The sequence below is a fragment of the Anomaloglossus baeobatrachus genome, unplaced genomic scaffold (genome assembly GCF_048569485.1).
Source record: "Anomaloglossus baeobatrachus isolate aAnoBae1 unplaced genomic scaffold, aAnoBae1.hap1 Scaffold_2473, whole genome shotgun sequence".
Taxonomy (NCBI): Eukaryota; Metazoa; Chordata; class Amphibia; order Anura; family Aromobatidae; genus Anomaloglossus; species Anomaloglossus baeobatrachus.
Window position 1 is genome coordinate 39,805 of NW_027442077.1, and position 22,515 is coordinate 62,319.

Sequence of the window (22,515 nt, forward strand, 5' to 3'; positions counted from 1 at the left end):
AGGATGCAGTGTGATTCAATTCTCCCCTCACTATTATGGTGTAAAATGTCTACAGCTCTGCATCAACTCCAGAGGTTCTGAGGCAAAATCATCACATCTAGACAAAAGAGAAAGCTAGGCATGAAGAATATATATTTATAAGCATTTATTAACAAAACAAGATTTGAAAATGCAATTATATACAATGTGATATACTTCAGAGTTCCTATCTCCAATCTGGGGCTGCGCTTTTTAGTAAATAAAGCAGTGGGCAACCTGAGATAAGTGAAGTATCTAAATATAATCCAGTATCAAAACCTTTCACAAATGTTCCTAAAGGCTCTCAAAAAGGCTAACAGTGTGCCAGCTAAAAAAGAAAATGAATATTCACTGCTCCCCACACCATAATCCCACCAACCTCTAGGCAATGAAGCCAGCCCCAACCAAGAAGTAGGCGGTATTATTAGCATGGGGAGCAGCGAATATTCATTCTCTTTAATATCGGGTACACATGATTACTAAGCCGTCCACTTACTGCTATGACTGGGCGATCACGTGTGTCTACAATTAAACATTGAATATTCACTGCTCTCCAAACCCATAATCCCGGCTGTGGGGAGTAGTGAATATTCTGGCAGCTTACTGAAAGAAAATGTCCGTAGACCTCGAGAGCTAAGAAGACGTTGTAGACAATCCGTTCCAAGCAAAGACTGAAGTTTATTCTGAGATAGTAACAGAGCAGATAAGACAGGTTATGCGGCAGGATGACACACGCAGGTGTCTTGCAGAGCAGTAGAATTAGCAACAGATGAAGAAGTGACCCCCGAAAGGCGTTTGGGGCTCTTATACATGTTAGACAAAGGAAAGCTCATACTGCAGAGAAAGGCGTATACGTTGGAGAACAAAGAATATAATGATACATCATGACATTATTTACGAGCATTGCGGTATAAACGTATTGGATTCCTATGGGCCTCCATGATACTTTTCACTAGTTCAGCCATGTCATTATTACTGACATTTCTGATCCCTGAAGGCGCCTCTACTTCACATAACTCTTCAAACACTGACAACTCTATTGACAACTTAATTTCTTTATCAATTTAATACACCTGCTATTCATGATGACACATCACCATCTATCAACTGACGCAATTATATTCTTCTATTCGATTTAACCTTTTTTGGGCCTTTTCTTATACTTCCTAATTACACTGATGTCATCTCTATGTCCTCTCTGGGGGGAGAACTCTAGCCAGTGCATCTCATTAGCTGCAAAGTTAGTTTGCTCAAGTCTTCCCAAGATGGCTGTTAGATACAACATGACTGCTCAGCACATTATGGCTGACTATTCTCTAACACTTACGTCTGCGTGTAACTGGGGGCACATGGCAGTAATGTCATGCGCTTCTCCGCTTACATGGTGAAGTCACTTGCTAGCATCAGAAGAGAACACCGTGCAGAGGGATGGGGAGTATAATCATTTCTTTTCTTATGTATGCAGTGTGATGGGGAAATATATACCAGAATGGGCCCAAGATCAGGGCTATACAGTTAGGTCCAGAAATCTTTGGACAGTGACACAATTTTCGCGAGTTGGGCTCTGCATGCCACCACATTGGATTTGAAATGAAACCTCTACAACAGAATTCAAGTGCAGATTGTAACGTTTAATTTGAAGGTTTGAACAAAAATATCTGATAGAAATTGTAGGAATTGTACACATTTCTTTACAAACACTCCACATTTTAGGAGGTCAAAAGTAATTGGACAAATAAACCAAACCCAAACAAAATATTTTTATTTTCAATATTTTGTTGCGAATCCTTTGGAGGCAATCACTGCCTTAAGTCTGGAACCCAAGGACATCACCAAACGCTGGGTTTCCTCCTTCTTAATGCTTTGCCAGGCCTTTACAGCCGCAGCCTTCAGGTCTTGCTTGTTTGTGGGTCTTTCCGTCTTAAGTCTGGATTTGAGCAAGTGAAATGCATGCTCAATTGGGTTAAGATCTGGTGATTGACTTGGCCATTGCAGAATGTTCCACTTTTTTGCACTCATGAACTCCTGGGTAGCTTTGGCTGTATGCTTGGGATCATTGTCCATCTGTACTATGAAGCGCCGTCCGATCAACTTTGCGGCATTTGGCTGAATCTGGGCTGAAAGTATATCCCGGTACACTTCAGAATTCATCCGGCTACTCTTGTCTGCTGTTATGTCATCAATAAACACAAGTGACCCAGTGCCATTGAAAGCCATGCATGCCCATGCCATCACGTTGCCTCCACCATGTTTTACAGAGGATGTGGTGTGCCTTGGATCATGTGCCGTTCCCTTTCTTCTCCAAACTTTTTTCTTCCCATCATTTTGGTACAGGTTGATCTTTGTCTCATCTGTCCATAGAATACTTTTCCAGAACTGAGCTGGCTTCATGAGGTGTTTTTCAGCAAATTTAACTCTGGCCTGTCTATTTTTGGAATTGATGAATGGTTTGCATCTAGATGTGAACCCTTTGTATTTACTTTCATGGAGTCTTCTCTTTACTGTTGACTTAGAGACAGATACACCTACTTCACTGAGAGTGTTCTGGACTTCAGTTGATGTTGTGAACGGGTTCTTCTTCACCAAAGAAAGTATGCGGCGATCATCCACCACTGTTGTCATCCGTGGACGCCCAGGCCTTTTTGAGTTCCTAAGCTCACTAGTCAATTCCTTTTTTCTCAGAATGTACCCGACTGTTGATTTTGCTACTCCAAGCATGTCTGCTATCTCTCTGATGGATTTTTTCTTTTTTTTCAGCCTCAGGATGTTCTGCTTCACCTCAATTGAGAGTTCCTTAGACCGCATGTTGTCTGGTCACAGCAACAGCTTCCAAATGCAAAACCACACACCTGTAATCAACCCCAGACCTTTTAACTACTTCATTGATTACAGGTTAACGAGGGAGACGCCTTCAGAGTTAATTGCAGCCCTTAGAGTCCCTTGTCCAATTACTTTTGGTCCCTTGAAAAAGAGGAGGCTATGCATTACAGAGCTATGATTCCTAAACCCTTTCTCCGATTTGGATGTGAAAACTCTCATATTGCAGCTGGGAGTGTGCACTTTCAGCCCATATTATATATATAATTGTATTTCTGAACATGTTTTTGTAAACAGCTAAAATAACAAAACTTGTGTCACTGTCCAAATATTTCTGGACCTAACTGTATATACAAGAATGGGGACATATATACTAGGACAAGAACCATATATACCAGGATGGGGATCATATATACCAGGATGGGATAAAGATGGGCAACATATATAACAGGATAGATATACAATATACACGAGGATGAGAGACACATCAACAGTACCTGGAAAGGGCCCAGAATGGGTGACATCAGTACAGAATTGGGGGATTTTATCCCAGTAACAGTGTCAGCAGCAGATCCCCCCCATAACAGTGCTTCATGACCACATTTTTTGTGTCAATCTTTTTCCCTATATTTCTCCTTCAAAACCTAGGTGTGTCTTATGGTCCAAAAAATACAATAGGTTTAAAAAGAAAAAAAATGGTTCTTTTCCTCACAAATTCTTACTTGAGCAATTGTAGCCAATCTTTTTATAAAACCCTTTGAATTATAGTACATCATGATGGCTTCTCCTGTGTGACTCATCGGACAACAGGATCTGATTAGTCTTAAAACCATTTGGCAAATTCTGAAAGCAAGAATGGCTGCTCCGCTCTGTTGGTTTTCTGATGGTTGGCAAAACTTGATTTACCAGTTAAACATTTCAATTATTCACAACATGAAAAAGGTTCCCTTCCCTGTGCAGCATCTTCACATGTTTAACAAGACCTGATTTACTAGTAAAACATTGCCCACATTCTGAACATGAAAACGGCTTCTCTCCTGTGTGAGATCTTTGATGCCTAACAAGATGTTCTTTCCGAATAAAATATTTCCCACATTCTGAACATGAAAACGGCTTCTCCCCTGTGTGACATCTTTGATGCCTAACAAGATGTTCTTTCCGAATAAAATATTTCCCACATTCTGAACATGAAAACGGCTTCTCCCCTGTGTGAGATCTTTGATGCACAACAAGAACTGATTTCTTAATAAAACATTTCCCACATTCTGAACATGAAAATGGCTTCTCCCCAGTGTGAGATCTTTGATGCACAACAAGAATTGATTTCTGAGTAAAACATTTCCCACATTCTGAACATGAAAATGGCTTCTCCCCTGTGTGAATTTTATGATGTTTAAGAAAATGTGATTTACTAGTAAAACATTGCCCACATTTTGAACATGAAAATGGCTTCTCCCCTGTGTGAGATCTTTGATGCACAACAAGATCTGATTTCTGAATAAAACATTTCCCACATTCTGAACATGAAAATGGCTTCACCCCTGTGTGAGATCTTTGATGCACAACAAGAACTGATTTCTCAATAAAACATTTCCCACATTCTGAACATGAAAATGGCTTCTCCCCAGTGTGAGATCTTTGATGCACAACAAGAGTTGATTTCTGAGTAAACCATTTCCCACATTCTGAACATGAAAATGGCTTCTCCCCTGTGTGAATTTTATGATGTTTAAGAAAATGTGATTTACTAGTAAAACATTGCCCACATTTTGAACATGAAAATGGCTTCTCCCCTGTGTGAGATCTTTGATGCACAACAAGATCTGATTTCTGAATAAAACATTTCCCACATTCTGAACATGAAAATGGCTTCACCCCTGTGTGAGATCTTTGATGCACAACAAGAACTGATTTCTCAATAAAACATTTCCCACATTCTGAACATGAAAATGGCTTCTCCCCAGTGTGAGATCTTTGATGCACAACAAGAGTTGATTTCTGAGTAAAACATTTACCACATTCTGAACATGAAAATGGTTTCTCCCCTGTGTGAAGTTTCTGATGTCTAACAAAGTGTGATTTCTGAATAAAACATTTCCCACATTCTTGACATGAAAATGCCTTCTTCCCAGTGTGATATTTTTGATGGTCAACAAGATGTGATTTCCTGGTAAAACATTTCCCACACTCTGAACATGAAAATGGCTTCTCACCTGTGTGAGATCTTTGATGCACAACAAAATTTGATTTCCAAATAAAACATTTCCCACACTCTGAACATGAAAAGGTCTTCTCCCCTGTGTGAGTTTTTTCATGGATATTAAGATTTGATTTCCTGGTAAAACATTTCCCACATTTTGAACATGAAAATGGTTTCTCCCTTGTAGGAGCAGTTTCGTATTCAACATCCCTTCTGTAACTTTTATTTTGCTTACAATTCTGTGATAAATCGGAATTTTGGACTTGTTTGAAAAGATCAGATGATAGAGATTTCCTAGGAAGGACTGAAGGTATATCTGGGACAACAACATGCTCTTCATATGTATCATGTGGGATACTTTCATCATCTGTTATAAATTCTGAAGATATTAGAGATCCATCTGAACTCCCAATACAGTCATCTGCTAAAAATAAACACCAAGTTATTAATTTTTAATGATATCTTGAAAGTACATTTAATTTTTTTAAACCATAACATCAGAAATTAAATTAGGGAAAAAATTATTCTGAATCTGTTGTCCAATATCGAGATCTAAAGGCCCCTTTACACGCTACGATTTATCTGACAATATGTCGTCGGGATCACGGTTTTCGTGACGCACTTCCGTCGTCGTTAACGACGTCGTTGCGTGTGACACCTACGTACGACTCTGAACGATCTGAAAAATAGCGAAAATCGTTGATCGTTGACAAGACGTTCAGTTTCAAAATACTGTTCGTCGTTTGAAACGCAGCAGACATATTGCTACGTTTGACACCCTGCCAACGACGAACAACATCCACATGACCGCCTTGATCAAACAATATCTCGCTGAACGATGTAGCGTTGTTTGTGAGATGGGTACGAGTGACCGCTACAAAATGACTTATGAGCGATCTCGGCAAATCGTAGCAACGATCTGGGAGTGTCACGTCGCTAACGAGATCACTAGCGATATCATTGTGTGTAAAGCAGCCTTAAGAGTTACATCTTTGTTAATTCGGCTCTCCCATTCCTAGCACCAGTTCTCTGGAATGTGCTACAGTAAATAATCTGATTGATTGTCACAATGTGACTGCAGGATAATGAGGGATAGGGGGCTCCTATACTGTCCCTCACACTAGGGGACCCCAAGCTATTCCTAACCTCTGGATTACCCCTGAAGATGGAGATGCCGGAGTCTCGTGCATTACTAGTCTACTGACTAGATCTAATCTGTAATCCCCAAGGGAAGGAAGGGGCAGGATTATGATGGAAATACAGATTAAGGCCCCCTTCACACGTCCGTGAAAAACACGCACGTGTGTTACTGGTCGTTTTTCGGGTCCGTGTCCCGTTTTTGTGTCCGTTTTTATGGTCCGTGTGGCATCTGTGTGAATTGCGTATGCTAGCCGTGTTTGTGTGTAGAATGTCCGTGTGTGCGTGTGGAATGAACGTGTATGTGTACGAGGAATGTCCGTGTGTGTGATGCACAATGTCGTTTATAAATGTCGGCTGACAGCAGACAGAGTTGCGCGATGAGAATAAACTCGGGTTAACTTCACCCAACTTCATCCTCATACCGCTCTCTGTCTGTGTCGAGTACTGATTAGCGGTCACCTGTGAAGGATTCACCGGTGACCGCTAATCCCCCGAGTGACTGAAGTTTCCCCCCCTCTCTCATACTCACCGATCCCCGATCACCGGCGCGGCGCTTCACGGCATTCACACTGCTGCGGCGGCTTTTACTATTTTGAAAAAGCCGGCCGCTCATTAAACAATCTCGTATTCCCTGCTTTCCCCTACCACCGGCGCCTATGATTGGTTGCAGTGAGACATGCCCCCACGCTGAGTAACAGATGTCTCACTGCAGCCAATCACAGCAGTCGGTGGCCGTGTCTATACTGTGCATTGAAATAAATAAATAAATAATTAAAAAAAACGGCGTGCAGTCCCCCCAATTTTAATGCCAGCCAGATAAAGCCATACGGCTGAAGGCTGGTATTCTCAGGATGGGGAGCACCACGTTATGGGGAGCCCCCCACCCTAACAATATCAGTCAGCAGCCGCCCAGAATTGCCGCATACATTAGATGCGACAGTTCTGGGACTGTACCCGGCTCTTCCTGATTTGCCCTGGTGCTTTGGCAAATCGGGGTAATAAAAAGTTAATGGCAGCCCATAGCTGCCACTAAATCTTAGATTAATCATGTGAGGCGTCTCCACGAGATTCCTTTCATGATTAATCTGTAAGTTACAGTAAATAAACACACACCAGAAAAAATCATTTATTAGAAATAAAAAACACAAACATATACCCTGGTTCACCAATTTAATCAGCCCGAAAAAGCCCTCCATGTCCGGCGTAATCCAGGATGGTCCAGCGTCGCTTCCAGCTCTGCTGCATGAAGGTGACCGGAGCAGCAGAAGACACCGCCGCTCCTGTCAGCTCCACGCGGCAAATGAAGACAGCTGCGCGATCAGCTGTGCTGTCACTGAGGTTACCCGTGGCCACCGCTGGATCCAGTGACAGCGGGTAACCTCAGTGACAGCTGAGCTGATCGCGCTACTCACCTCAGTTGCTGCGTGGAGCTGACAGGAGCGGCGGTGTCTGCTGCAGCTTCTGTCACCTTCATGCAGCAGAGCTGGAAGCGACGCTGGACCATCCTGGATTATGCCGGACATGGAGGGCTTTTTCGGGCTTATTAAAGTGGTGATGAGGGAATTTGTTAGTGTTTTTTTTATTTCTAATAAAGGATTTTTTCAGGTGTGTGTGTGTTTATTTACTGTAACTTACAGATTAATCATGAAAGGAATCTCGGGGAGACACCTGACATGATTAATCTAGGATTTAGTGGCAGCTATGGGTTGCCATTAACTCCTTATTACCCCGATTTGCCAAAGCACCAGGGCAAATCGGGAAGAGCCGGGTACAGTCCCAGAACTGTAGCATCTAATGTATGCGGCAATTCTGGGCGGCTGCTGACTGATATTGTTAGGCTGGGGGGCTCCCCATAACGTGGAGCTCCCCATCCTGAGAATACCAGCCTTCAGCCGTATGGCTTTATCTGGCTGGCATTAAAATTGGGGGGGACCGCACGCCGTTTTTTTTAATTATATATTTATTTATTTCAATGCACAGTATAGACACGGCCACCGGCTGCTGTGATTGGGTGCAGTGAGGCACCTGTCACTCAGCGTGGGGGCGTGTCTCACTGCAACCAATCATAGGCGCCGGTGGGCAGGGAAAGCAGGGAATACGAGATTGTTTAATGAGCGGCCGGCTTTTTCAAAATAGTAAAAGCCGCCGGAGCAGTGTGAACGCCGTGCAGCGCCGCGCCGGGGATCGGGGAACGGTAAGTATGAGAGAGGGGGGAAACTCACCGACAGACTGTGAAAGAGGGACAGACAGACAGAGAGAGAGACCGACAGACAGACAGAGAGACCGACCGACGGACTCAGGGAGATCGACCGACATAGACAGAAATAGAAAGAATGGCCGACATCGCTAGAAAAAAAACCACCAAACGGACTATAGGTAGATGCATACGTGTTTACTAACGTGTCTGCACATACCCATAGACTTTCATTGTGTCCATGTGTGCGTGCTCCATGCAGATAACGGACATGCACCCGTGCAAAACGGAAACACATATGGATCACGGACACGCACACACGGACATAATGAAATAACGCATGTGTGACCACAATCAGAGATTAACATTGGTGCATGTTTGTCCCTGTCTCCGGTATATACGGAAACGGAACAAACACGCACGTGTTTCACGGACATGTGAAGGGGGCCTAAGACAGATAGGAATCATTGCAAATTCACAAAAATAAACAGTGAGAGGCTAAGGAGAAAAGCAAGAGCAGGAAGGCAGCAACAATAATGACAACAAGGGTTAACACAACAACAGCTCACAGTAATAATGCACAAAACACCCATAAATCTGGATCACAAAACCTCACCAGGTCAGTATAGGTAAACTATAGCTGGCATTAATGAAATAGTCCTGCCAGCATATACAGAACGGGAGCAAACAATACTTTCTCCTCTACAGCATGTGATCACAGACATTAACAAGCAGCCCAGCAGAGAATAACTCTTACTAGCCTGCCCAAGCCTTGGTTTGATGCCTGCGTCTCCCTGCGCTACTCACAGACAGCAGAGAAATTAACATGCAAAGTACCAGAGTCTATCATTTCAACAGATCCTGACGCTGCCATGACAGTTGGCAAAACCTGCAAACATCTCCTTGAAACATTGATCCACAACATAGACAATTTCAAAGAGGTTTTTTTCGAAGATGAAAATAAAATAAAGACAGATGTTGAAAACTCAACTGGTTTGTCTGAGACTGTAATGCTGATGGCCTATCCTAAAGCCTGCTTTACACGAGTCGAACTATCGTGCGATAGCACGAGCGATCGTACCCGCCCCCGTCGTTTTTGCGTAACGGGAAAATCGCTGCCCGTGGCGCACAAACTCGTTTAACCCCGTCACACGCACTTACCTTCCGGATGACCTCGCTGTGGTCGACGAATGTCCACTTCCTGAAGTGGGAGGAACGTTCGGCGTCATAGCGACGTCACACGGCAGCCGGCTAATAGAAGCGGAGGGGTGGAGATGAGCGGGATGTAAACATCCCGCCCACCTCCTTCCTTCCATTAAGCCGGCGGGTGCCGTGGGACGCAGGTAAGCTGTGTTCATCGTTCCCGTGGTGTCACACGGAGCAACGTGTGATGCCACAGAAACGATGAACAACCTGCACCCATGAAAATAAACGATATTATGAAAGTTAACGACGAGTACACGACTCACGATTTGTGAGCGATACTGAGGCGCTCGGAAGTGTCACACAAGACGACGTAGTGCGCTATGCCGGATGTGCGTCACGAAAACCGTGACCCCGACGACATATCGCATGATATATCGTCTCGTGTAAAGCCTGCATTAGGCTTTGTAACCAAAGCAGGTAGCAGGGTCTTGCAGCCTGTACAGATAAGCATAAGGGTTCAAATCATCAAGACCAGTGATGTACACTGAAAAATGATGCCAGGGACTGGAGTGAGATTTCTGGCATAGGAAACATTGCAGTTTGTTATGAATTAGAGAAGAGGTGGCATCACACCCTTGTTCTGGCCAAGTTCTGCCCATTTTGGCAAAGCTGGTTAAAATTGGCGTGAACACACACACACACACACACACACACACACACACACACCAGCCTTTGGTCACATGATGTGATGTAAAAAAAGGTCCTTAAGCAGTCCTATAATTGGCATATAAACACTGGGGCCACTAGGATTATGGGGGCCCTGTGAAATTGTCCAGTTTGCTCTCCCTTTCCCCTAATACCAGTCTGGCATGCCAGCCTGTGTCCTGTTCAGTTCATTTAGACTCCTGCAATTAAGAGACCTTTGGTTACATCATGTCACATGACTTTGAAATCATCAAAGTTCCTTAAACAATCAACCTTAGAATACAACTGATGGAGTCCATAAGAGAGTGGGGTTCCTCAGAAATTGAGCAATTTGATTCCTCCCAACTCCTGACTGTAACTAGGGCTTATTCTTGGAGTAGGGCTTATATTTCAAGCATTCTCGAAAAATCCCATAAAATCATGTTAGGGCTTATTTTTGGTGTAGGTCTTATTTCCAGGGAAACAGGGTATTCATGAACACTCTGCAGGTCTTTGAGTTGCCTTCATAATGACATAGAGAAGACACTAGAAGCAAACAGCAGAAGAAGCAGAAGCAAAGAAAATACAGCTGAAAAACCCAGAGCAGAAAGCCTAAAGATGTAAACACAAAATTAGTGCAGAAAGTACATGAGTAGATATCTCTTACTGGATAGAGCTGGAGGAAACACATCCTTAGGAACATCGGGGTCTTCTTGTTTACAGTCCTGTGGGAGAAGAGGACGGGGACATCTCTCTGGTGTTGTCCTCTTACTGGATAGACCTGGAGGAGACACATACAGGGACTGAATTCATTCCTTACATACAGATAATTATAGGCCGTGTGTATTTAGTCCTGTCTATTACCTGGTAATGCGAGGGGCTGGGGAACCTCCGTCATGACGTCACTGTACAGATCTTTGTGTCCTTCTAAATACACCCACTCCTCCATGGAGAAATAGACGGTGACATCCTGACACCTAATACGAACCTGACACATACAATGATACCGTCACCCCCGATCCCTTCATAGCGTTACTGTATAATGTCCCAGCATTCCCAGCAGTGTCACCTCTCCAGTCAGCAGCTCAATTATCTTGTAGGTGAGTTCTAGGATCTTCTGGTCATTGATGTCCTCATGTATCGGGGGGTGAGGTGGAGGCCCCGTGATTGGGCTCAGGGGTCTTCCCCATCCCTCAGACACAGGGGCCTGACAGCGCTCACTAGAGGTCTTCTTCACTACTGTGTAATCCTGGTTATGGAGAGACACAGTAATAAATCTCACTCCAGACATTTCCAGAGTCCTCACCTCTCCAGTTCTGTCCATCTGTTATTCCCATAGATAAGAATGATGTAATGTGACGTCATCAGAATCTCTCACCTCTCCAGTAAGCCGGAAGAGGATCTCTAGGGTGAGGTGTAATATCCTCTCCGCCATCTTGTCCCTGTCCATATCCATCCTTGATGGGTCAATCAGGAGGATTCTCTTATATAGAAGATCTCCACTGAGTGGATCCAATATTGTAGGGACCTGAATGGGGAGAAGATGACAATGTAACATCATACAGAATCCGCTGTAATAATACAATTACTGGAGATAACCGTTCACTAGATAGGGATGATTGACGCACTGCCATGGAGGAGTCTAGACTAACTCTGCTGACTCATTACAGTGAATGGAGCCTTTGAGGGTTTCTTCTGAATCATGTCATTTGAAGAATTACATGTAGACCTTTCATGCTAATAGGTTGAGGAGAAGGGACGTAGCCTCACTGCGCCCTGAACCAGGCTTACCCAGAGGGGCATGATTAAGTGCCTACCCAGTCATCACCAGAGCCTCTGTAATTGGACTTTGCTGACAGTAGGCACCAGTTACCAATGTGTTCCACCAACAGGCTGTGTATCATGAGAAAGATGGGGTGGGAACCACTGCCTCTAGAGAAGAACAGGAAGGATAAACCCTGTCACTTACTCTGAGCAACCCTGAGCTCCCCGATGTCCCAAGACAGGTTCTTTCACGTCGTGCAACAATCACGTGTCTTACCTAACCAACAACCGTGTCTAGTGAGCAGGGCAGGAGGAACACTAGTCCTCCTTTATGATAATGACACAAAAAGAAAACAACAGACAAAGGAAAAAGAAACTGCATTCCCAAATAACAAGTGGTAAAAAGGGGGGATGCAAGGGGCTGTGGCCTGGCCAGAGATGTGAGAAGCAGCTAAGAAGAGAGCTCCTGGAACTGCCGATTATCCTGACTTCCACTGGGCCGTGGCGAGGACAAAAATCATCCGTGCAGCAACCAGAGATCACCCTGAACTTACTGCACAGCTTGGACGGAGGTTACATGGCTGGGGGGACGAGCAGGAGGCAGAAGGAGGCGGCAACAGGAATGGAAGGTACTGCACAAAATGGTAGTGGGACACAGACACCAGCCTCCAAAGCAGCTAGAGCTGCAGCAACTCATGCAGCTGAAAAACTATCTGAGTATGCCAGGGGCACAGAATGCAGGGCTCCCACGGTGCACAGGGATGAAAGAGTTAAACTGGGGAGCTCCAGGCAGCACAGGCCTCACAATGCAGTGGAGGAGGAAGGAGGAAATAGTGCAGACTCATTATTACAGCAAGGCTTGCAGGACAAGCTGGAGCTCCCTGCATCCATGCATAATAAATGTCCACATGAGCCTGACACAACTTTGCAGGGTGCTGAGCCCACTCTGAAAGACGTGCTTGCAGCTATAGCTCAAAATGGCTCCACGATGACATCCCTCAGCTTCCAGATGGGCCAAATCATGGAGGAGTTATCAGGTGTGAAACAGAGCCTCCAAAAAGTGAATGACCGCATGACGGCATCAGAGGGGAGAATCAGTGACTTAGAGGACAAAATGTCCCAGGTTACCAGTGACTCCCGCAGGCATGATCAGCAACTGGCATTTCTACTTAACAAGACAGATGATTTAGAAAATAGACTGAGGAGAAACAATGTGTGGCTGATAGGGGTTCCAGAAAAAACGGAGGGCACAAATCCGTCAGAATTCTTTGAGAGATGGCTGCAAAAAGTATTTGGCACAGAGGTCCTATCCCCCCTGTATGCTGTGGAGAGAGCCCACAGAGTGCCCACCAGACCCCTGCCTCCGGGAGCTCCTCCAAGACCTGTCCTGGTGAAACTACTACATTATAGAGACCGGGAAGCGATCCTAAGAGCGGCTAGAAACAAAGGCTCCATAACTGTGGACGCCCACAAAATATCCTTCTTGCCTGATTATTCAGTTGAAATTTCAAAAAGAAGAGCTCAATTCACAGATGTGAAACGACGCCTGAGAAATGCACAAGTCTCGTACTCCATGCTGTACCCAGCGAGGCTCAGAGTAGCTGAAAAATGCACAAGTCTCGTACTCCATGCTGTACCCAGCGAGGCTCAGGGTGGCTGCACTGCAAGAGACATTTTTTTTTGAAAATCCTAAAGATGCTCTCAGATGGCTCGATATGAATGAGCAACGGCTCAGGCAAAGTCCACAACGTTGATATGTAACCCTTTAAGCACTTTATGGGTGATGAATACTCGACTGTCTGCTACGATTACATAGGATTGTCCCAGTGGATAAAATTATTATGATACCCATTGATTGGTTCCAGCAGAACTCCCTGGAAGAGGAGTTTGGGTTTCCTTTCTTTCCCTTTTTCACTTCCAGAGACGGTTTTTGTTTTTCTCACTTCCCTGCATTTTTCATTGTTCTCAGGCTTTTTTTTTTTCTTGCCTTAAACCATTTTGGGAAGCGGAAATTTTGTCTCTCTTGTTTTCGGCTTCAGGATGGACTGGTGCCTCAGTTTCAACGTTTATGTTGTGGGACAACTGTTAGATGGGAGGGGGTTGAGGGGGGGGAAATGTTTCTGCAGCTTTATTGATGCTTTTATATTTATGTCTGCTAATGGTTCTCATGGTTCAGGAAGGTGGAGGAGGGTTGGAACTCTTTGCCGGGTGTGACTGCTTCCACTACATACGCATACCACCAGGATGGCGGGTAGGATTAACATTCTTTCTTGGAATGTCCGTGGCTTGGGGGACCCCACAAAAAGGGTAGCAGTAATGGAACAGGTCAAATCCCACTTTCCAGCAATCATCATGAATCGCTCATGGGTGGGCCATTGTTTCCACTCAACCTACACAGCTCATTCCAGAGGTGTCAGTATCTTAGTCCACAGAGCAATCCCATTTGAGATCATTTCATCCACAGTAGATCAGGAAGGTAGATTCATTTGCGTGCACTGTAAAATATTTAACAAGGAGCTCCTTCTGATAACAGTTTATATACCGCCTCCATATAATAATACTGTTATGAACAAAATTGCGGAAATGATTAGCAAGACCCCCAATGTACAGGTGGTGTGCACGGGGGATTTCAACATCATTCACCCATATTGGGACAAACACAATGCGGGTACTCAGAACACTATCCTAACTCCAAATTTGGGGAGACGGTGGCTGAACTGGCACTTTCAGATCTGTGGTGAATCAGAAACCCTGGAATCAAGCGATTCTCGTGCTATTCCAAAACACACAACAGTCTGTCCAGAATAGACCTGATCTTGGGCTCGGAGGGTATACTGCCAATGGTGGAAAACACAGAATACCTTCCTAGAGGTTTATCAGACCATTCCCCACTGTTGACACGACTTAATATTTTACCCAGGCTTGATCGTACCCGCAGCTTGTGGTCCTTCAATCCTTTTTGGCTACAGATTATAGATGTGGGCCCGGTTGAACTAGCCCTTGAATACTATTATTTTCAGGACAACTGTACTGGGGAGGTGTCGCTTAACACTGTTTGGGATGTCATGAAGGCCTGTCTGAGGGGGTCACTGATACAGAGGGTCAGTAGATGTAAAATTTTTCTTAAAGAATGGGTCCAGATGACAGAACAGAAGTACATTCTGTCAGGGGATACACGGGACTTACTGGAATGTAGGGGGCACAAGAAGCATATGACTCTCACATTAAGGAACGGGCCACTAACAAAAGACTTTTTTCACAACAGAGATTCTTTGAAGAGGGCGAAAAAGCAGGTCATTTATTAGCGGTGATTGCTAAAGCACAAAGGGAGAACACATTTGTGGGGGCGCTAAGGGACAAAACCGGGACCATAGTCAATCAACCTGACCAAATTTTGGCTACCTTCTCTGAATTCTACAAACAACTTTAGAGTACTAAACTGCAATATGATAGGGAACAGATAGCTTCTTACCTGAAAGACATCCCCCTGCCCTCATTTTCAGATGGGGACAGGGTATACCTAAACAGTCCACTCACACTGGAAGAGTTGCATTTAGCGGTATCCTCCATGCCCAATAATAAGTCACCGGGTTCAGATGGGATCCCCACAGAGATTTACAAAAAGTTTGGAGACATCCTGCTCCCCCATCTGCTGTCGACCTTCCAGCAAGCAGCCAAAAATGGCTCCTTGCCCCAGTCGATGCGAGAAGAAGTGATAGTTGTCATACCTAAACCTGGCAAGGATCTCCTCATCCCTGACTCTTATAGACCTACCGTGTTTCCCAGATAGTAAGACACCCCCGATAGTAAGATGTTGTGGGGGTTTTGGGGGGGTCGGCTAATGTAAGACGTACCCCGAAAGTAAGACATAGTAAACGGAAAGCGTTATTTATTTTTTCTTCTTTACAGTACCGGCAGCCGACTATTGTGAACGATCAGCTGATCGCTCCCAATAGCCGGCGGCCGAGCGCCCTGACATGCCGGCGGCCGAGCGCTCAGCTGAGCGCCCTGACATGCACGGCGGCCGAGCGCCCAGCTGAGAGCCGTCACATGCCGGCGGTCGGGCACCCAGCCGAGCGCCCTGACATGCCGGCGGCCGAGCGCTCAGCTGAGAGCCGTCACATGCCGGCGGTCGGGCGCCCAGCTGAGCGCTCTGACATGCCGGCGGCCGAGCGCCCAGCCGAGCGCCCTGACATGCCGGCGGCCGAGCACTCAGCCGAGCGCCCTGAAATGCCGGCGGTCAGGCGCCCAGCCGAGCGCCCTGACATGCCGGCGGCCGAGCGCCCAGCTGAGCGCCCTGACATGCCGACGGCCGAGCGCTCAGCCGAGCGTCCTGACATGACGGCGGCGGCCGAGCGCTCAGCCGAGAGCCATCACATGCCGGCGGTCGGGCACCCAGCCGAGCGCCCTGACATGCCGGCGGCCAAGCGCCCAGCTGAGCGCCCTGACATGCCGGCAGCCGAGCGCCCTGACATGCCGGCGGCCGAGCGCTCAGCTGAGAGCTGTCACATGCCGGCGGTCGGGCGCCCAGCTGAGCGCCCTGACATGCCGGCGGCCGAGCGCTCAACTGAGCGCCCTGACATGCCGGCGGCCGAGCGCCCAGCTGAGAGCCGTCACATGCCGGCGGTCGGGCACCCAGCCGAGCGCCCTGATATGCCGGCGGCCGAGCGCCCAGCTGAGCGCCCTGACATGACGGCAGCCGAGCGCTCAGCCGAGCGCCCTGACATGCCGGCGGCCGAGCGCTCAGCTGAGAGCTGTCACATGCTGGCGGTCGGGCGCCCAGCTGAGCGCCCTGACATGCCGGCGGCCGAGCGCCCAGCTGAGCGCCCTGACATGCCGGCGGCCGAGCGCTCAGCTGAGAGCTGTCACATGCCGGCGGTCGTGCGCTCAGCCGAATGCTCGGCCACCGAGAAATGTTGCAGTAATGTTGTCCGTGGTCCATCAGGACCACGGACAACATACAAAAACACGCAGCCTCAGTGCCCTCATGTGCAGCAATCGCGGCAAGTCCCCATACCGTACATTGCATGGAGACTTGCTGCGATTGCTGTGGGATTTTTTTCCAATATAAGACATACCCCGAAAGTAAGACATAGTGGGACTTTTGGCGGTAAAAAGAATGTAAGACACGGTCTTACTTTCGGGGAAACACGGTATCTCTCTGTTACCTACAGATATCAAAATAATAGCTAAAGTACTAGCTTCCAGACTTAATAAGGTTATACTTTCACTAATCCATTCGGACCAGTCGGGGTTCATGCTTTCCTGATCAACGGCAGTGAATATACGACGGTTACACCTCAACTTACAATTGGCAGTTGATAACTCAGGGGATAGAGTAATTTGCTCCCTAGACACCGCTAAGGCTTTCGACTCTATTGAGTGGGAGTTTCTCTGGGCAGTACTTGAAAGATTTGGACTGGGGAGGGACTTTATTTTCTGGGTAAGACTTCTATATAATAACCCTACTGCTAGGATCAAAGTTAATGGATGCCTTACTTCTCCTTTCCACCTAGGTAGCGGCACCCGCCAGGGATGCCCGCTATCGCCCTTACTATTTGCTCTGTCCATTGAGCCTATGGCGGCAATGGTTAGATCCAATCCAGACATAACAGGGTTCAGGAGGGGTGGTCAGGAGGAAAAAATAGCGTTGTACGCAGATGATACACTCCTTTTTCTGGCCAATGCAACATCATCACTGCCAAGAGCAATGGGGGTTATACAAGAATTTGGGAAGTACTCAGGTCTATCAATCAACTGGGAAAAGTCTGTATTACTTCCGGTGGATGGAACCACAAACTCACTTAACTACGTACACTCGGGCCTCCAGGTTGTTGTCCAGTTTAAATATTTGGGGATAATAGTCACCACTCGTGTTGAGGATTATGAGAATCTCAACCTAACCCCTATTCTGTCGAAATTTAAGGATGAGAAGGAAGTCTGGTCTCGCCTGCCCTTCTCAGCAGTTGGCGGCACTAACTTGATCAAAATGATCTGGATGCCCCAACTATTATACAAGCTACACAACTCTCCACATTGGATCCCACAAAGATTTTTCCATAAGGTAAATGCATTATTCCGGGAAGTGATCTGGAGCGGAAAGATGCCGCGCATTAGGCTCGAGACCCTGCAGAGGGATAAAAGTAGTGGAGGTCTGGCGGTACCCAATCCATGGGTTTACTATCTGGTGGCTTAGCTTCAGCACATTAGGGGATGGGAGGACCCTGGAGGTGGGGGGGGGGGGCACAGTATATGATTCTACAAAAATATTTTCACTCCACTAGTCTATACGAGGTTCTTGATGCAGGAGGCTTCGGAGCTGCTGCTAATAGTTGCCCAACCCTACTACTAATTCAAAAACTTTGGGATAAAACTAAAAAACTACAAGACATTCAGGGAATTTCACAATACACCTCTATATGGAAAACTCCATGGTTACCTAACTTGCATCGTTTAGAGGGGTTTGGGAGCTGGGCTTTGAGAGGGATAAATAGATTCACACATATTGTGGAGGGGGGGGGGGGCAACTCAGAGGCTTCCCTCAGTTGCAAGCAGAGTTTGGGATCCAGAATTCTGAGTTTTATAAGTACTTGCAACTGAGACATGCCTATCAGGCAGAAATCTCTATTACGGGTAGAGCATTGGAGCAGAACAAAGTCATGCAACGCATAGCAACCTCTAGAGGCTCAGCGGGAGTGATCTCTCGTTTATATTGGGATCTATTATATTTGGTCACCGGAACTTTCCAGTAAACGCAAAAGAAAAATGGGAACGAGCTATAGGACCTATTCAGGACAACCAATGGGTAGAAATTTTAGAAAGAATTCCTAGTCTATCATTGGGGGAGGCATACAGACTGTCACACCTGTACGTTATTCACCAAGTATATCGCACTCCTAGATTCCTGTTTGATATCGGAGTCAGAACTGACCCCTTCTGCCCGCGATGCAAAATATGTTCCGGAGATCTATTACATATGATGTGGTCGTGTCCTGATATTGACCATTACTGGAGAGAGGTGACAGAAATAATCGATAGAGTATATACGATAGAGACGAGCTTAACTCCCTTTGTATGTATTCTGGGATACATGGAGGATTTACCTTTGAAGGAGGAGGGCAAAGTGGCCGTATCTAGACTATTATATATTGCCAGGAAACTAATCGCTCAACACTGGATCTCGGACCACAGTCCTACAATATCTGAATATGTCAAAAAAGTTAATTGGGTGATAAATGTGGAGAAAAGTATATACCGGAAAAGAAATGGCGTCATCAAATTTGAAAAAATATGGGCACGATGGATAGACGGGTCAGGGATGGCTTCGAGGGAACTGATTAGGTTTAGATTGGGCTTACTCTAAATTGATAACAAGGGGCAAAGGTCGAGAAATTTCTGCAGAACTTATCTATAATGATGACGGAGGTTTGGGGAGAAGAGAGTAGCATGGGAACAGGTTAGATTCTTCATCAAAAATGACATTCAAATGTGTACAATGCCAAACAAAGCAAAAACTCAAAGAAAAACAAAAGTCTAATTGGATTAATTGATAAATGTAATAATGGTACTTAAGAACTTGTGTCTAGGAATGTGTGGAGCTGCAGATTTAACATTATCTCTCCTTTCTACAAGACTGTTTAATGTTTGTTGGGGAGGGGAGGGTTGGGAGGGGGGTAGAGGCTGGGTAGCCTCCAATGTTTATTTGGTTGTAACTTGTAAAACTTTAATAAAACCATTTAATTTAAAAAAATAATTTACAAGACCATTTACAGCTTCCTCCATTACAGAACTGCGATGTACCCGTAACACAATGTCTGCTGTATGGTGGAGCTGGTGGGAATCTGATGATTTGTGCAGACACAGACCTGAATGGACGAGTCTCCTCTGATTTACGGAAGGCACTAGAGGATGCTGGGATTATTCTCACACGCAGTTTCAGTCATTGAGAAAGAAAAATCCCCATCTGCACCGCCACATCCAATAACAATGGTCTGAGGGCGAGACGTGTTATTTTATGGACAGCACTGAAAGTACATTAGTGTGAACGAGAACTTTAAGGAGGTAATGTAGATCCAAAGTAGTATGCAGAGTTTCACTAGTATGGCAAAAACAAAAAGATTTAAAATGAGTAAGAAACAAAAAAGTGCTCCTGTTTTGCCCCTTACTGGCTTCTGTAGCCCTCAGCGAGTGACGTCACCCAGCTCTCCCTTGTACGCGGTCACTGGAGGAAGTAGTTTTCCGTCCGGAACTCTCCTCCGCGTGTACCGTGTTTCACCACCCATATTAGAGCGCCCACTGCTCCCATCAGATCCACGGTGTCTCTAAGCACACTTCTAAGGAAAATCTGTTCCTGTGTATCCAGCGCTTACACCGCTGACCACCACTGCAAGGCAAGTGACTATACCGGCTTCTCCTGCACCAGGCAGATCTTTAGTCATTTTGTTAAATCTGGAACTAGCCAGACTACCTTTGTATATTTGTATATTTACAGCCTGTTAATCCTCCTTTGGACACCACATCTAATCCAATCTGGGCATTACATATTTGGACACCGAAATCAGACAGCCCCTATATGCCAGGCATTAGGATCACTGTACTATCCTATCTTGTAACAGTATTACCTAATCTTAACCTCCCCCATTCACTGATTTTATTCCCTTAAGGCCCAGTCACACACAACGACTTACCAGCGATCCCGAAAACGATGCGACCTGATAGGGATCGCTGGGAAGTCGCTGGGAAGTCGCTGGGAGGTCGCTGGTGAGATGTCACACAGTCAGATCTTACCAGCGATGCAGGAACAATACAGGTTGCAGTAGCGACCTGTATAACGATCTCAGCAGTCACTGTGACCCTGTCACACAGTGTAAAACACAGCGATGTGTGCTGCCCAGCAGGACATCGCCTTTGAAGAAAATGGCCTGGACCATTCTGCAACGACTAGAGATCTCACAGCAGGGGCCTGATCGCTGGTAGATGTCACACATAACGAGATCGCTAACGGGATGCGTCACAGAAACCGTGACTCAGCTGCGATCTCGCTAGCGATCTCGTTATGTGTGATGGTACCTTTAGGCAAGATTCAGCCATACACCCTTGTTGCCCTTTCAGAGTCCACTATCTAGGGAACTACAAACCCTATCTCCATCTGGGAACCCAAAAAGCCAAGTTTTTATCTATGACCCCACTGTAATCCATTACCCCCTCCCCCTCTCCCCCCCCCCCCACTTTTTTGTTTCATACTCATTTTAAACCTTTTTGTTTTTGCCATACTAGTGAAACTCTGCATACTACTTTGGCTCTACATTACCTCCTTAAAGATCACTCAATTAACCTCCAAAACTGCAGGTATCCAAAATATTTTTAGTATTTATATATTTATACATATTTTATCCAATTCCCTTCTCACTGTGTTTCCTTTATTAGCGCAGCAGTCATATACATAATCCCGTTTTGTATTTTTACCCTGACAGGTTCACACGGACCCTGTCCACTGCTTGCAGCTTTCAAAATTGTGAGACTAGCTATCTTCTCAATAAACCTCATTTGTTTCAGAGTTGATACAGTCCCCTTTCATCTTTTTCCGTGAGCACTAGTGTTTCGTTTTAGGGTACTGTCACACTTTAGTGACGCTCCAGCGATCCAACCAGCGATATGACCTGGTCAGGATCGCTGGTGCGTCGCTATATGGTCGCTGGTGAGCTGTCAATCAGGCATATCTCACCAGCGACCAGTGACCAGCCCCCAGCCAGCAGCGACGCGTGGAAGCGATGCTGCGCTTGGTAACTAAGGTAAATATCGGGTAACCAAGCGCTTGGTTACCCGATATTTACCTCTGTTACCAGCGCACACTGCTTAGCGCTGGCTCCCTGCACTCCTAGCCAGAGTACACATCGGGTTAATAAGCAAACCACTGTGCTTATTTACCCGATCTGTACTCCAGCTACGTGTGCAGAGAGCAGGGAGCCGGCACTGGCAGCCTGAGAGCGGCGGACGCTAGTAACGAAGGTAAATATCAGGTAACCAAGAAAGGGCTTCCCTTGGTTACCCGATATTTACCTTGGTTACAGCTTACCGCAGGCTGCCAGACGCCGGCTCCCTGCTCCCTACACATTCAGATTGTTGCTCTCTCGCTGTCACACACAGCGATGTGTGCTTCACAGCGGGAGAGCAACGTCTAAAAAATGAACCAGCACTGTGTGTAACGACCAGCGATCTCACAGCAGGGGCCAGATCGCTGCTCAGTGTCACACACAGCGAGATCGCTAATGAGGTCACTGCTGCGTCACAAAAAACGTGACTCAGCAGCGATCTCGCTATGTGAGAAGTACCCCTTAAACTGAACGAGAACTAAAAGGAATCAAAGCTCTTACATCTCCTAATCCTGCCATCTCCACCGCTCTCATTACACAAGTATAAAACATATAATACCGGAGGATAAAACAAGACTGAGCACAAGACCTTCACAGCCGTCTACACATCATAGGGAGATTTCATGGCACCTTCTCTCCATCTACCTGATGATCCTGAGGAACATCGGGATCTTCTTGTT

At 46.0% G+C, this 22,515-nt stretch overlaps 1 protein-coding gene across 1 annotated transcript; it reads right to left on the reverse strand.

Annotated features, from left to right (window-relative positions):
* Positions 1-3,154: 3,154 nt before the first annotated feature.
* On the reverse strand, positions 3,155-12,002 carry LOC142262555 (uncharacterized). The gene is made up of 5 exons (XM_075332173.1): positions 11,991-12,002; positions 11,269-11,448; positions 11,064-11,187; positions 10,867-10,980; positions 3,155-5,456 (listed from the first exon to the last, which is right to left on the reverse strand). Exons 1-5 carry the CDS (start codon positions 12,000-12,002, stop codon positions 3,754-3,756), a joined length of 2,133 nt encoding a protein of 710 aa, XP_075188288.1. The 3' UTR covers positions 3,155-3,753.
* Between the last annotated feature and the right edge of the window lie 10,513 nt (positions 12,003-22,515).